At 37.8% G+C, this 16,986-nt stretch overlaps 1 protein-coding gene across 1 annotated transcript; it reads right to left on the bottom strand.

Annotated features, from left to right (window-relative positions):
• Positions 1-361: 361 nt before the first annotated feature.
• On the bottom strand, positions 362-15,158 carry LOC306987871 (uncharacterized protein). Its single transcript, XM_079592475.1, has 7 exons — positions 14,986-15,158; positions 6,322-6,654; positions 3,931-4,263; positions 2,971-3,309; positions 2,177-2,314; positions 2,033-2,064; positions 362-1,400 (listed from the first exon to the last, which is right to left on the bottom strand). The coding sequence occupies exons 1-7, from the start codon at positions 15,035-15,037 to the stop codon at positions 1,320-1,322; spliced, it is 1,308 nt and encodes a 435-aa protein (XP_079448601.1). The 5' UTR covers positions 15,038-15,158; the 3' UTR covers positions 362-1,319.
• Positions 15,159-16,986: the final 1,828 nt, after the last annotated feature.

Below are 16,986 nucleotides of genomic sequence, written 5' to 3'. Positions count from 1 at the left end.
CAAAATGTCAACTAACTAACTCTTAGTATAGTAGACGACTTTCTAATATCTGCTATGACTAAGTAACTTTGCAAGTATGTCAACTTATTCTACGAATACCATAATGAAAGTTGACATCTGGATCTTCTTCAAAGAGTAGACGGTATATTTTAGAAGAGCGCCATCTAGTGTCCATTTCTGTAACAGCCTTTACCATCTAATAGGAGTACAAAATATTTGTAGTTTAGTATGTTCATATTGCTAAGGACTGAGTTAAACAGTTAGTAAGGTTAAAACCTAAAATGTTAAAGGTGAAAGTTTTCACAATTCACGATCTACAAATGATTCCTTGTTAGCTTAATTACTTCTGATCAACTCAAATCATTTCACAAAAACCACGTTTTAATAGCATTCATCACATCAAAAATAACTTGCGCGTGTATTTACATTGTAAGAACATAGTGTTTATATAGGGTCAGCTTTGAGAGAGAAAAAAAACGTACAATGACCTCTTTGAACAGAAATCTAAAACACAAAAATTCATATCACACATTTATGAAATGAGCTTAAAACACCATTAAGATGGTTAATTCCATTAAAAGGCTACACAGCAGCAAAAGAGTTATGAAATGTATACAAATTTAGTTTCATAAAAATATTTGTCCTTTTGGAACTGCTTCAATCAATTGAATCTTAGGATTTTACTTGTAAAAGAAAAACTGCACTGACAGATACTGAGTTTGATCAAGCACACAATGCTTATATTTCATGGATCAACACTTGCAGGATTTGAACCTTAACCTTTCTTTAACCACAAATAAATAAACCAAAAACTCAAAGCATTAGTTTTGACAGTGAACGTTTCTAAAAAAAACGTTTAGAGGTTACCAAGCAGCTTAATACGGTCACAGAGTAAAGGCACCAGCATCTGAAAAGTCATCATTCATGTTTTCATCATGGATGTTCCTCTGTGTTGTCAAGATGCAAATGCTACAAACATTAACAGTCATTCTTACAGTGTAAAGATATTCCTGCACTGCCTGGATCCTTTAGCAGCGGTAATAATCCCTCCAGTTGCACACTGGAAATCCTCAAGCTTTCTGCTGGTGATGGGCTGCTTTGTTTCGACTAGAAATTTCAAGTCACCATTATTGGTACCGACTACTGATATTTTAGTATCATGACACTATTTCTCCATGATCGTAAAATAATGCAACGGTGAAATCCAATTAGTCTCAAGTCTCACTAGAAAACAACTCATCTGTGGAATCTCAGTCTCATTATCAACATCCATCAATCTCAGTCTCATTATGGGATGTCCCATTATCAGTAGCAATCAGTTAAGTCTCAGTCTCAACATCATCATCCATCTGTGGAGTCTCAGTCTGATTAAGGGACGCTAGTTCTGCGACATCGTCCTCCTGAAAGACAGAAGCAGATTCACAGAAGGTAAAAAAAATGTTCATGATTGATGATTCAGTCACACAAACACAGAAAAGTGTTTTTCTCTCTGATGTTTGCTGAATGTAAAGACCCCTGTTCTTCATTCTGACGTAAAACACCACAAGAGAAGCGCTCTCTTAAATAAGTCAGTTATTATTAGTGTTTATATGTGATAAATTCTGAATAAAACCACACACACAGACATACACCACCTAAGGCCCGGATATACTCTCAGAGGGGCAAAAACAACTTTGAAATACATGACCAGCGATATACTGTTAGTGGACATCCTGGAGACTTTCACACTGCTGAGCATGACGTTAAGATGAATATGAAAATACGTTCCTCAAAAATAACAAATAAAACAAAAATGATAGCAGTTACATTGAAAAACGGCAGTTAAGAAAGATCCGATCATAGTGAAGTGGAAATGTTTGCACCAGATCTGCACTCCAGTAAACTCACGTCACGTTTATTATATAGCACTTTGTACAAATGTATTGCTTTTTAAAAATCATGTCATTAAGGCCTTAATAGTCCTCACAGATCTGAACCTGAAGTAAATTCAGTTTTTTGGAGACAGAAATATTCAGTGCTCATAGTATCTCACCTGATGATGATCATCTCGCGGTCTCCTGTCTCCTGTTTGAACAACAACAAACTCTTACTTTGGTCAAGTAGAATAAAAATACATACTTTAATTTTTTTTTAAAGATTCCTTTTGTACAATACAACTTTTAAATGTAATACTTGCCTTTTTGTCCTGCTTTCCTTTTCCTAGATTTCCAGTGGTGCCAGTAAATCCCAGCAGCAATCCCTGCAGAAACCAGCAGAACAACAGCAGCACATATTCCTCCTACAGCAGCTGAAGACAAACCTGAATCTGGAACAGCTAAAGACAGACACACGTGATTACTTGAGATCAACTCATAATTTCAGTAGAAAGACGTATGATATTGATTTATTTGAAAAATAGCTGGTCGATTTAATAAATCTAATGGCGTTTTATAACAACATCAACTAAAACTGCATCAGCTCTGTGAGCTCATCAGGAAACAATGTTCATAGGAAAACTGACTGATATTATGCATTGTTCTTATTCTTATATAATAGACTTCAGAAATGTAAAATTAATAATGCAACATTAAACTCAATGTGGCATTTGTCAGTCTCCTTTAGAGGTCTAAGGATTGATAAGTTTTGCAGAATAATCGGCACTGATAACCGATTGGTGAAAAACTTGGTTATCAACAAAACTCCATACCGATAGTTATTCTGGGTTGCATCCATTGCTGGAGCGGCTGAGAAGGACCCGCTGTCATACATTACTAGAGCGGCCTCTAGAGGCGAAATAAAAATGATCACTGATGCCTTGTAGTGGTTGTTTTGACACGCGAGGCTGAGAGCTGCACAGGATTTAAATCGGATTTAAAACGTAGACAACCATATGGTATGTAAATATTACACTACAGTGCATGTTTTCATATAACTATAAAGTAATTAATATTTTCACTAGATGCTGCATTAGAAGAGAAAAATGAGACTCACCAGTGACAGAAACACTGAAGCTCTTAATGATGCTGAATCTGCTGTTGTTGATCTGTAGTGTATAAACTCCAGAGTGTGTGTTTCTGGTGTGTGTGATGGTCAGAGATCCAGTCTGATTATCCAGCTTCAGTCTGTCTCTGAATCTCTCATTACCTTCATTACACTGAACATCTGTACAGGTTCTTCTGGGTTCATCACAGATTTCAGCGATGAGAATCTCATTCATATACCATGTTACTGAATCATTCAGTTTTCTTACTACACCAGTGTATAAAATAACAGGTTCTCCTTCCTTCACTGACTTTCTCTTAATTTTATCTCGTTCAGTAACAGAAACTCCTGAAACACAAACCAAAAGATGATTAGAGGATACAGGGGGGGTACAGTATACTACAGTACAGTATATATTTACTTATATATTACTATTTAGTACAATTACTATCACTTTACAATGAATTACTATATTAAGAGTAAAAAAGTATCCAAAGAAAAAGCTACAAATAGCGATACCAATTACTCCAGATCTAATTCAGAACAAGCAAGATGATGATGATAATTAAATCAGTGAAGCTTGTATTACAATAGGGATTTCTTCCGATTATGTCCACACATGACAGATGGCGTGTCATCTGCAGTACCTTTTTAAAATAACAAATTTCATCATGACATTATTATTTTGATAGAAATAATAAAACTATATAATATTAATGTAGTACTATTTTAATAAAATTATTATACTACATGGGATATCGTTGCAACCTGCACATAGTAATCAATATTTAAATCGAAAAACTCCACTTTAACATTAAACGTGTTTTTGAAGAAATCTATATTATCTGTACTACATATGAATTAATATAAAAGGTAGAGGACAACACCACTGAATGTCAGCAAAAATATCCCTAAAAACGATGATGTAATTTAAATGTATATGATTTGCTTTTAAACATAATGACTCACCATATAAAATAACATTGAAGGTGTTTTCACTGTCGCTGCTGCCGCTGCTGATCTGTAGTTGATAAACTCCAGCATCTGTGTCTGTGATGTTCATGATGGTCAGAGATCCAGTCTGATGATCCAGCTTCAGTCTGTCTCTGAATCTCTCATCACTATCTTTACACTGAACATCTGTACAGATCTTACTCAGATCTCTATTGATCTGAGCGATGCGAATGTCATTATAATACCATCTAATTCTGTCTTGTTGGTTTGTTAAAACACCAGTGTTTAGAGTGACTGAATCTCCCTCCATCACTGATACTGCGACTCCAACTGTAACACCAGGCACACCTGAAGAAGAAATAAACAATACTTCATTATAAGCCAAACAAAATAATACAACAGTAAAGTGCTGTGAATTTTATTTAATTTTTTATGTTTGTGGGTACAGAAATGCAGTGCATCTGCAAAATCCACATTTTGTTATGTTACAGCCTTATTCCAAAATGGATTAAATTCATTATTTCCAATACCCCATAATGACAACATGAATGAAGTTTGTTTTAAATATTTGCACATTTATTAAAAATAAAGAAGAAATCACATGTACATGAGTATTCACAGCCTTTGCCATGACAAGCTCAGGTGCATCCTGTTTCCACTGATCATCCTTGAGATGTTTCTACCATAGATATTATATAGAGACTAGATGCCCTATTGGCCGCTGGGCACCGAGAAATACGGCCGCCATCTTAAACCGGTCGAACTCCTAGTTTCGTTGCTTAGCAGCAGTGAGATTCCAGAGCACTGTGGAGCATTTTCCTGTTCTAATCGGCGGACCAGCGCAAATAGGGCCCGGGATTACTTTTAACAAGTCAATTTTAACATTACCGTACTTTTGGTTGTATTTTGTGAAATCTTTGATATTACTGTACTGAAATCGTAGCCAGCTAACGTTAGCTAGGCTATGTTTACTGCATCACTCGGCATGGAGAGGTTGGGTAAAGTAATAATTACAAGAGCTTCTGGGTTATCAGATACAAATTCAACGGCCCTGCAGTATAAATTATTATTTGTGTTTGCGCACGTGAAATCAGGAAGCAATGTAATAACGTTAACGTTAGTTACCTGTGTAATACACACATGACGGCGTCGGCGATGCGCAAATCGAGTGTGTGTGTGAGAGAGAGAGAGAGAGAGAGAGAGAGAGAGAGAGAGAGAGAGAGAGAGAGAGAGAGAGAGAGAGAGAGAGAGAGAGAGAGAGAGAGAGAGAGAGAGAGAGAGAGAGAGAGAGAGAGAGAGAGAGAGAGAGAGAGAGAGAGAGAGAGAGAGAGAGAGAGAGAGAGAGAGTGTGTGTGTGTCACAAATCAGTATTGTTTCTTCAACTTATTAAAATATCTTACTTTACTGCAACTCTGTTTCTGCTTCTTTATCATATTTATAGTGTGTGATTTATAAAATACCTTATATCCTACATCACATATTTTGATTTTGGACGTCTGGTCACTTTATATCTTATATCAGAATATTATATTACTGTTAAGCCTACTATGAATATTAAAATATGCCGAACCATGTGTCCTGTATCATAGCTACATGAATGACATTTGCAGAAAAAAACCCCGCATGAAAATCAGTTCGGTCTTCAGTGAGTTATGATTAATTAAATGCGCTGACAGCTCATTGCTCCTGCCATACAGATTACACTGAGTGGAGCGGGTGACCGGTTTAAGATGGCGGCTCCACGGCTCGACCGCGCTAGTAGGCAGTAGCGGTCGATAGGGCGTCTATCTATATGATGTCTATGGTTTCTACAACTTGATTTGGAGTCCACCTGTGGTAAATTCAGTTGATTGGCAGTCCACTCTGCTTAGTTTTTCAAGAATGTTGCACTTCTGTTCGTCATCATGCACGAAAACTTCACGCCAATAAATCATCAGAAATATTGCTGACTTAATTGTCCTAATGCGTTAGTTGTCCGTGGATTTGCCTATAGCCTATCCTTGCCTATTTAGACATGGAAAATAGATTTAACAATCGATTCAATGAACACTTGTGTCTCAAAAATCTAACAGGATTTTTTTTACAAAAGTGACAGCCCTACTCTGTATAGCTTTACAGAACGAGCTGATGACATGTGATGTCTGCGCGAGCAGCTGTGCGGAGGTATGGAAATACATATGTTGACAGAAAGGTCGGACCGAATGCAATGACTGGAAGAACATTTTTTGTTCCCGAGACTTCCACAGAACATATGTAAATATTTTAATATTAGACTACTGATATTATTGATTGCTATCAGGATGTGAAGAGAGATTCCAACCAGAAAAACAAAAACTGTTGATGAAAACAATTGCCTACCCTATTTTTTTAAATGTACAAAACTTGCTTTTAAACATATTGACTCACCATGAATAGTAACAATGAAGATCTTTTTAATGATGCTGCTTCTGCTGATGATCTCTAGTTGATAAACTCCAGAGTCTTCAGTTGTGGTGTGTGTGATGGTCAGAGATCCAGTCTGATGATCCAGCTTCAGTCTGTCTCTGAATCTCTCATCAGCATCTTCACACTGAACATCTGTACGGATATTACTCTGATCTCTGCTGTTCTGAGCAATGCAAATATCATTAAAATACCATTTTAATTCTTCTTGTTTTATTTCAACACCAGTGTGTAGAGTGACTGCATCTCCCTCCATCGCTGATACCGACACTCCATTTGAAACAACACAGAGAAATTCTGAAAAAGAAATGAACAGTTCATTATACGGCAAACAAAAACATTTACATGTAGTCCACAAGTATAAATAACTTAAATAACAGAACCAGTTCAAAAAGGTTTGAATACCCCTGACGTGCCGTTATCCGGATGATAAATACATTTTCCAGCATCTCTTGCATATTTAAAACCTTTCCAGCAGTGACTCTATAATTTTGAGATCCAGATTTTCACACTGAGGACGACTGAAGGACTCGCAGCTATTACAAAATCTGGAACCATTCTTTGATGCTCAAGAAAGAAACGATGCATTAAAGGTAAAAAAAATATCCAAAATTCACTTGCACAGTGTGATATATTTCCTGCAGTTGTGTACTTACAATATCCCAAAAGTTCCCAAAGATTTTTAATTTCAGGGAAATTCCAATTTTAAATAATTGGCCATCCTGGAAAAACTGTTCACTTGTCGCCTGTCACTGACGTAATATCCGCGTTATCTCTGGTTTCCGCTCAAGTTCTGCCATAGTAACCATGGCGACAGACGTGGACAACTGCGTGTAATGAGTGTAGTGCGTAACGTCTAGCTGCAAGCTGTTGTCGTTTCGTTCAAACATTATGGACCATGGCAAGCAGATTTTGGGAAAAAATATCAGCGTGGCGTTTTCAAGATGCCGAGAGCTTCGCGTCCGTGACAAACTTGGATTTGACAGAGCTTCACGAGTCACGACTTCACAGAGACGCAGCTCTTGCATGTACTTTATTAGACAGGTGAGCAAATGTACATAAAGCTAATCAATGTTATATAGTTCAACATGATGACTAGTTAGAATATGATCTGCATGTTATTCTAATGTTGATATAGTTTACTGCTAGTCTCATATAGCCAACAAACTAACACATAGAATAATATTACTTTCAACACACTCAAATGCTGTTTAGTGTGATAGTGTAGAGCGAGTGAAACAGCGCTGCGTTCCCACACAAGTTTCATTTGTCTAATACACTGACCTGTGTGAGCACTAATACAGGACCTGCGTTCGGTAGAATGACATCTCTAGGGCTGGGTATTTTTCAAAATCTTTCGATCCGGTGCCAATTTCGATACCTCAGTTTCGATACCGGTTCCTAACGATACTTTTTTCGATACCAATTTTATGAAATCCATTTTAACAAGATTACATAACACATTACCTCAGATTGACTCATGCTCCTTAGCCAGTGCACAAAGGAACAAAAAATGTTTTATAAAGAGCTGTATTTAAATAAAAAATACAGTAAAACTTAAGTAATATTGAGAAATAGTATTACAATACAAAACCTTATTTGAATAAATTTCAAAATGTAATTTATTCCTGTGATGTCAAAGCTGAATTTTCAAAATCATTACTTTAGAGTCACATGACCCTTCAGAAATATGAAAAGTTTGCTGCTTAATATTTTGGAAACTATGATACATTTTTTCATGATTCTTTGATGAATAAAAAATTAAAAAGAAAAGCATTTATTTAAAAACGAAATATTTTGTAACATTACACGTTTTAATGTCACCTTTGATAACTTTAATGCATCCTTACTGAAAAGAAAGTCTGACTAACCAACACATTTTTGAACGGCAGTGTGCATTCAGTAGGTTATTTGTTTATTGCAATATAAACACTGTCAGAGTGATCAACAAGGTATCTCTTCATTTACCAGTCGAAGACGGAGCAACTTTCTGCTCTTATGTTTACTCCGTGCACTGTCAAGGTCTTCATCATATTCGTCGTGGTAAGTTACCGGTCTTTGCAGCAATTCTGCATTGCGCGCTGTTGGCATCGAGCCTGGAGAAATGTACCCACACTTTTGATCGACTTTTCCACATATGTAAGGTATTATGTGTGTGTGCTCGCGTCTCATATGAATATGTGCGCGGAGAGTTTGTGTGCGTGCGCGCGCGTCTCTAGTCATACGAGTATGTGCGCGGAGAGTTTGTGTGCGTGCGCGCGCGTCTCTAGTCATATGAGTATGTGCGCGGAGAGTTTGTGTGCGGAGAGTTTGTGTGCGGAGAGTTTGTGTGCGTGTTCGCGTCTCATATAAGTATGTGCGCGGAGAGTTTGTGTGCGTGTTCGCGTCTCATATAAGTATGTGCGCGGAGAGTTTGTGTGCGTGTTCGCGTCTCATATAAGTATGCGCGTGGAGAGTTTGTGCACGCGCGCGTCTCATATGAGTATGTTCCGCGCGTCTCGTGTGTGTAGAGTTTGCGTGTATGTGCGTGAGCGACTTTATGTGTGTCGTTGTGCATTTCATATGTATGTGTTTGAGCACTGACGTTGACGAGTTAACTCCTTAGGTTTCGAAATCTGGAACCGAACAACATGTCATTTTTCGATACTCGATAGTATCGAGGAAATTCGGTCGGTACCTAAAAAGTATCGAGACTCGGTACCCAGCCCTAGACATCTCCTCATTCCTTTATATCCACAGGACTCACGTGTGGCGCTGATATCTGTCTCTTATTAGCAATCGCTCTGCTTCAAACCACAGTCATGATAAAAAAAATCAATGTATTCATTCATCCATAAACATTATTAGATCCATCGGCTTGACAACAAGATCCATAATTCCGCAGGAAATTTTGCGTCATCAACGTACGCCTTTGTTATTGTAAGAGGTTCGCAACCCCTAGCGGCCAAAAAAACGACATATTGTAGCTTTAAGATCCCTTTTGAATTGGGTGATCGGGGAAAATTGACCATTTTTGTTCTATCGCCCAATAAACATACGTGGCGTGAGAGTCACATACCACGCGAAATCCGAACGTTCAGCCTGAAGCTGATGTCCTGATATGTGATTTGAATAGGATGTAGCTTGAAACGGATTTCATGTGCTTTTTTGGACTGACAATCTGAACGTAGCCTATGTCGGGATAATAAATAGAAGGAAGGATTGCAGTAAGGGCTGGAGAAGCTAACGTTAGCTCGTTCGGATCTTTACCACATATTAACTTTAGTTTGTTAAAATTGTGCGTGCGCTCGCTCCTGCTTACTAAGTCCTTCTTTATATGATTTCGCACCTACCACGTGTTTTTTCCGTGGTTTATTAGTGTAAAAATGTGTTCAGTAGTACATAATAAACAGTGCAATCCATGCTGTTGTTTACATCCGAGTGCCTCCATAATGGCCGCGCATCCGGGTTACCGCCCAGAATGTGACGTTGGTGAAAACCCTCTATTGTGTTTCCTTCTTGAGCATTAATGCATTTTTTTCACCTTTTTTAATAGTTTGAGTCCCTCAGTTGTCCTCAATGTGTACCATGCTGGTTCATGTGTATAAAGAAAACAAAAGCATATTCAGTACAATAAACAACAGCAGCACAATAAACCTGCTGGACTAACAGGGACTTTACTGGTCACAGCACTTACGTAGTGTTGCTTTAACTGCTTCTATTGTTCTCCTGGTTTTGAACATGCGTCATATACGTAAGTCCTAAGAGGCCATGGGTGGATTATAATAATTTTCCATGTTTCCACGTGATGGATTAATTTGCTGCGTGACCTCGAGAAGATAACACATGCGGTTTTCTCGTGATCACGACTAATGTGATCTCAAAATACCAAAACCGATTTCTCACAACGTAATCTAATTGTATAGGGAGAAACTGCAAATGTAAAAAAAAAATATATATATAGAAGAACATTAGCCATTAAATATTTATAATTTGAACTTTACCTAAAATTGTGCTTTGTTTTCATTTATTTAGCGTTTAGCATTTAAAAGCGACTCGCACTACATTAAGGCATAGGCTATTTGATTCATTTAGCCTAGGCAACATTTACACACTACAAGATGTCATGGGTTACTTGTAGCCTACCAAATCACGTCTTAACCCGTTTAATCCCAAATGTTTTCTTGCAATTTGAATACATGCATTTTACTCCTTAGACCTCCCTAACACACAAACTGTATGCCCTTTTTGATTTTATGTTGGTTAAGTTAGTGAAATATTAGGTTTTATACTCGGTCACAATAGTGACCGGTGGGAAACACCATAGTCAGAATTCATACAAATTCTTCAATTAGGCCTATTTACGCAACACATTCCAAGACATCCATAACCTCGCTTTGTCATTTCATGAAGGAGGTTTAGTGAGATGAAAAGGTTGTCATGGACAAAGTTACACCCTGGATGAACTTCCGCTTGTTCGGCTAGACCTCTATGGGCTAGAGTAGACCAAAGACTACACTTGGGCCCTGCCTATAGGCCAGTTTCAGGGAGATGTGTGTGCACTCTCCCGTCACGTACGTCTAGAAGGTCCAACACCAGGGGCGGATCTACTGGGGTGGCACGGGGTGGCAGCTGCCACCCATAGTAAAGGTCTTGCCACCCCAGCTGCCACCCCATTGATGTCAGCCAGGCCGGCTACTACTCAGTTAAATTCACGCATGAATTTTCCTGGATTTAACTTGTTTTAGCGCCCGCCAAAGTGTAATTTTGTCCCGCCAAAGTCTTCTTTGATCGGTGAGTAATGTAGACGAACTGCCGCGCTTGTGGCGCATGTTTAACTGAAAGAACGAGTAGAGAGAGAGAGGCGGTCGCGCGCGCGCACTCTCTCTCTTCGGAGCCAGGCGAAAGTGTAGGCTAAACAAGACTTCACCGTCTCCTAAGTGCTGTCTTGCTTTCTCTCCCTCACACATATTAATCAAAATAAATCGACACGGTGGTAAAAGGTCGGAAGACCAAAGTTTCATGTGGAGCATTCGGAGATTTTTTTTTTCCTGAAAAGCGTTCTGGACATTCAGCTGACATAAAACAACACTTTAATTAAACGGGAAAAAAAAATATCCAGTGATGAAATGTTTTCTGTGTTGACAGAAATATTGGATGTCCAAGTCCTTCTGCTGGGATAATCACACAACGCGCATGACACGTCCAATTCGCGAACTAATGACTCTTTTGAACTGATTCATTTTAATGAATGGTTAAAACAACTGATCTTTCCAACAGTGAACTCAGGAGACGTCTGAATCGGTGTAACTAATCAGTAACACTTTACAATAATGTTCTATTTATTACATAAATTAGCCTACATAAAAAGTAGCCTACAGTTTGCTTACTCAAACTTTAAAATATACGGAAGAGGATTAGGGCCAGGCAATAATAAAATAATAAAACCATCTCGAGATTAAAGTCATTATAATGCGAGATTAAACTCGTTAAATTTCGAGAAAAAAAGTCAAAATACAATCTTGAGAATAAACTCATTAAATATCGAGAATAAAGTCGTTGTGTTGTGAGAAAAAACTTGTTAAATTTTGAGAAAAAAGTCGAAATACAATCTTGACAATAAACTCATTAAATATCGAGAATAAAGTCGTTGTGTTTCAAGAAAAAAACTCGTAAAATTTCGAGAAAAAAGTCGAAATACAATCTCGAGAATAAACTCATTAAATATTGAGAATAAAGTCGTTGTGTTTCTAGAAAAAAACTCGTTAAATTTCGAGAAAAAAAGTCGAAGTAATTGTGAGAATAAACTCCCTACTGATAGAGGACATGGCAGAGTTAGATCACTTAGTTAATCTATATTTTTGACTTTCTTGCAGTAAAGAATAGAACATGGTCTAGGTCGGCTAGGTGTTTTTAGAAGAAAAAATCAGTCCAATTTGCGCGATGTACTCGCTTTTGTCCAACATGAAATTCATCGAGGTTTCCCAGGATACCATAAGACGCATTATTTGTTGATGCTCAAGGTGTGGAATTACGACGAAGGAGACGCTTGAGAAGACGCCACTTGCGCTGGCCCAAATGCACTCTGGCATATGGACAGCTATGATAAATTAAAACCGTACAGCATTGCTATTAGCTGTATATGGTTACAGTCGTTACATTCTGTGGATGGAGGCGTACACAACCAACAACGATTAATAATGCGTCTTATGGTATCCTGAAACCGAAACCTCGATGAGGTTGATATCAGTATGCAATGAACACTGATTGAATGCGTTATTCTCTACATTTCATTTCGACTTCTCGAAATTTAATGAGTTTATTCTCAAGATTGTATTTCGACTTTTTTTCTCGTAATTTAACGAGTTTAATCTCGCATTATAATGACTTTAATCTCGAGATGGTTTTATTTTTTTATTATTGCCTGGCCCTAATCCTCTTCCGTAAAAATAAATAAAACCACAAGGTTTTTTTTTGAAAAGCATAGGACTAATTTTTTTTTAGTCCCAGATTAGACCTAGTGGTGCATTCCATGTTTAGTCCTGGTTTGGAAAAGTCTTCCAGGTTTTGTCCTTGTCTGGAACTGTATAAATTCTAGTGTAGTCATCAACCTGGCACTTTATAAATGCATTGTTTCAAGGACTAGGCTAGTTGCAATCCAGATCTTCAAAGCCTGATTAATTTAATTGTTCTTTTGGTCTGTATAACAAATGTGATGTCTCATATCTGCTCTAGAAGACTTGGGTGCTTACAGAGGCTCACTCTAGTACTTTTTTACAGGACAAAGAATTATAATAACTTTATAGCTAAATAAGGAGCCAGGTGCCAACTCCTGTGGCTCCCAAGATGATGATTTTTTTTATTTATTTTTTTTTACAAAAGTTACAATTGTATCTGAAAAACTACTTATAATATGGACAATTCTACTATTTCTATATAAGTTTGGGAGGCTCAGCCTTCACCTAAACGGAAAAATTGCCTTGCGATCAAGCAAAACTTGCGTACCCCCACTATAAATATTTGCCACCCCAGAAATTATCCCTGACTCTGCTTGCCACCCCGTGATTTTTTTTCTAGATCCGCCCCTGTCCAACACATCTGATAGTTTTAAACTGTGTAATAATAAACAATTGATAACTAGGATTAACAGCCAAAACCTGTGTTTTCAACTGAAACATTTACATTTACATTTACATTTACATTTAGTCATTTAGCAGACGCTTTTATCCAAAGCGACTTACAACTGAGGACTACAGCAAGCGAGTCATCGTGAAGAGGCAAAAATAACGCAAGAAGTGCTCAAAATACAAAGTTCAGGCATTGCTCAGAGTAGCATAAGCCAAACAAGGGAGGATAAAAGTTTTTTTTTATTTTTTATTTTTTTTTTTTTTTATGTCAAGTGCTCACGGAAGAGATGAGTTTTCAGTTGTCTTTTGAATGTAGTCAGGGATTCTGCATTCCGGACGAGGGTAGGGAGACCATTCCACCAGCATGGAACCGTGAATGAGAATGTTCTGGAGAGTGATTTTGTGGCTCTCTGTGATGGTACCACGAGCCGTCGCTCATTGACCGATCGCAGGCTTCTGGTAGGGATGTAGACTCGTAGGAGCGAGTGAAAGTACGAGGGAGCTGAGCCTGTGGTCGTTCTGTAAGCAAGTGTCAATGCCTTGAACTTGATGCGAGCAGCGAGTGGTAGCCAGTGCAGAGAGATGAACAGAGGAGTGACGTGGGCCCTTTTGGGCTCGTTGAAGACAAGACGGGCTGCAGCATTCTGGATCATTTGTAGAGGTTTAGTTGCACATGATGGAAGACCGGCCAGAAGAGCATTGCAGTAATCAAGTCTAGAGATCACCAAGGCCTGGGCGAGAAGTTGTGTTGCCTGCTCAGTTAGGAAGGGCCTGAAACACTGTGTTATACTACCGGTCACAATTGTGACCGTTAACAAATTTACATGTCTTACGAGCAAAATATATATGCAGGAGTATAATTCTCAAAATATATCAGTAGTAGACCCTTTAAAGAATATATGTACCAAATTTCATAGTTCTATCTGTTAATTAAGGTGTTTTATATACTACTTTTTGTAGTAGTGTGAGGAAGACATCTTCTAGATGTGCAAGCAGGAAATAAACTGATCTAGTCATGTGACCTTTCACACCAGTCACATGACATTTATAAATTTTAATCAAAACAATCTATTTTTTCTTTTAAAAGTTGAATTTCTTGCCCAAAGCCGATAACAACACTTTTAGAGCTTCCAGAAATAAGAAAAAATATGCGGTCACAATTGTGACCGGTGGGATTAAACGGGTTAAACACGGACTTTAATATTTTTCGACAAGACTTATCCTTTCTTTCTGTCTTTTGTTCAGTCACGCAGCGCTTCACCAAACTATCTGGGCCTTTGCCTTCAACCAGCAAACGTCACTATACTCGTACTTCGTTATTTATCGCTGCTGACATTAAGTGAGATTTTAACAAAAAAATGTCTTGCCATGGTCGAGCAAAAAGACGGACAGCGAAATACAAACAATAAACAGGCTTTTCTGTATAATATAAGTTATTATATAACGCGATTAGAGTTCAAATAATAGTCACTTTCGGTTTCTTCGTTTGTCGGAAGAGAAATAATAAGCCTAAATGTCTTACCGTGGTCGAGTAAACACCAGAGCAATAAGAACCAACTAAAGAGAAGCTTCATTTTCACCGCGTGTCCGAAAACAAAACAAAGTATGGGCAGTTTTGCACTAGCCTATAGCGTGATGACGTTGTAGTGTAGACTTGGCGGCTGTTTCAACATTCAATGGTGCATTACCGCCATCTACTGGAGTGTGGACCAGAGCTTATATCTATACAAGTAAAATAAAATAATAATAATAATAAATAAATAAATAATCCCAGATCTATAATTATATCCTATCTGCATAACTGCCCTTGAGGTGTGAGACCTACCATGCACTTGTAAGTTTGCCCATGTTGGCTGTCAGCTGTTCCGATCTTAACTGCAGAGGCATCCCAGCATCTCTACCTGCAACGCCACAGCAGGTGACATTCGAAAAGCCCCACTGCATATTCGATGTGCCTGGGTTTGTAACTTCCAACTTGGCCAGTGTTGTGACTGTAATTCTATATGCAAAACAACCATAATGCAGATTCTATCAGTGCAACATGTATCAGATTTCCTGCTCGACCCGTCAATTCCCGCCAAACACCTCATCACATTTAATACCTTTTTACACGTTACACATTTTACACAACAATTCCACAAACCTAAAGGACTCTACTTTCTCCAGTATCTTTTAAGATTAATCTCTTCCCCCACCCTTTTCCGTGTAAAGAAAACCACAAGTGTGCTAAGGTCACCCATTCATTGGACAGAATCTCGAACCATACCACACAACAAACAGCGTGTTGTTGTTTGGAACCGGAAAGAGATCATCAATTCAGCTGAAATCGTAAAAAAAAAAAAAAAAAACTATTAAAAAAAAAAAACTAAAAGCTTTACATCTGAAAATACATAATTTATCATGATTATGAAGAGCAAATAACTAATAACACTATTTTCTACAAAAAAGATACCAGATATTTCTTCCCCAATTCTCACCCATAGAGTGCCCATATAAAATCCCTCAAACAGTTAAAAGGCCATACCTCCTAAAAGATCTAGTTTAATCAACAAAATATTCTCCAAATCATAGCATACGCCTGCTTAAAATCTAAGAAGACTGCCACCACTGTTTCCCTATTATCCTGGGATTTAGGAATTCCCTTTTTTCCAAAAAATAGACCAGTCTGTCCGTTATCGATGACATAGTGACGTTTTCCATCAGTTCTTTAATCTATTTTAAAATGACCGGTTTCAGTTTGTGCAGTGCTGTGAAATGTTGTTTCATATCACTTCAAATCGCAGTGTGGTTCTGAGCAGAACAGTTAAAGGTTGTAGTTTACTTTTAATCTAAATGTAGCAATAGTATAACTTAGCATTGTATTATTTTTTGTTCATTAACTATCTGGATGAATTTAAACATCAAGCTGTCACAGACACAAATGAGTAAGAGATCACTGCATAACTCCATTAGTTATTAATATTGACTCCAAAGTTAGATATTCACCATAACATGCGTAATTCATTAAACCATGTTGTCCAGGAAAAAGCAGAGAAAGAGGAGCATCCCAAAGTGCAACAGTCTCTTCTGCTAGCACCTGCTGGAAGATGTTGTAACTACATGCTGCAATCTTTTATCATTGAAATCGGGGCTTTAGAAATATTATTCTGGGGGGGGGGGGGAGAAATACATGCATTTTTGTGTTGATAAAAAAAAAAAAAAGTAAAAAAAAAAAAAGTGTAACCTTCCCAGCAATATACTAGCCAGGAAAATGTTTAGTGTCTGGTATACACTAGTTATCGACAGCTAAACCCAAGCACAAAAACTCTTCTAAATCGCCAACATAAAATGAAACACTAAAAAGTATTTACCTTTACTAAAAAGTGCGTAAAATAACAATTGCTTTTAAGCTTTACTCTCCTAATGATTCTGAAAAGTTCAGGCTTTGCTTAATACTGCTTGTCAAGCCATGCTGGGAACTATATTCACTGTCCTGTTGTGCCAACAAAAACGATTCATGTGGTCACATTTCACAAATTTAATG

The sequence above is a fragment of the Phoxinus phoxinus genome (genome assembly GCF_949152265.1).
Source record: "Phoxinus phoxinus genome assembly, chromosome: 20".
NCBI lineage: Eukaryota > Metazoa > Chordata > Actinopteri > Cypriniformes > Leuciscidae > Phoxinus > Phoxinus phoxinus.
Note: the sequence above shows the minus strand (reverse complement) of the source record. Positions and strands in the feature narration are given on the sequence as shown.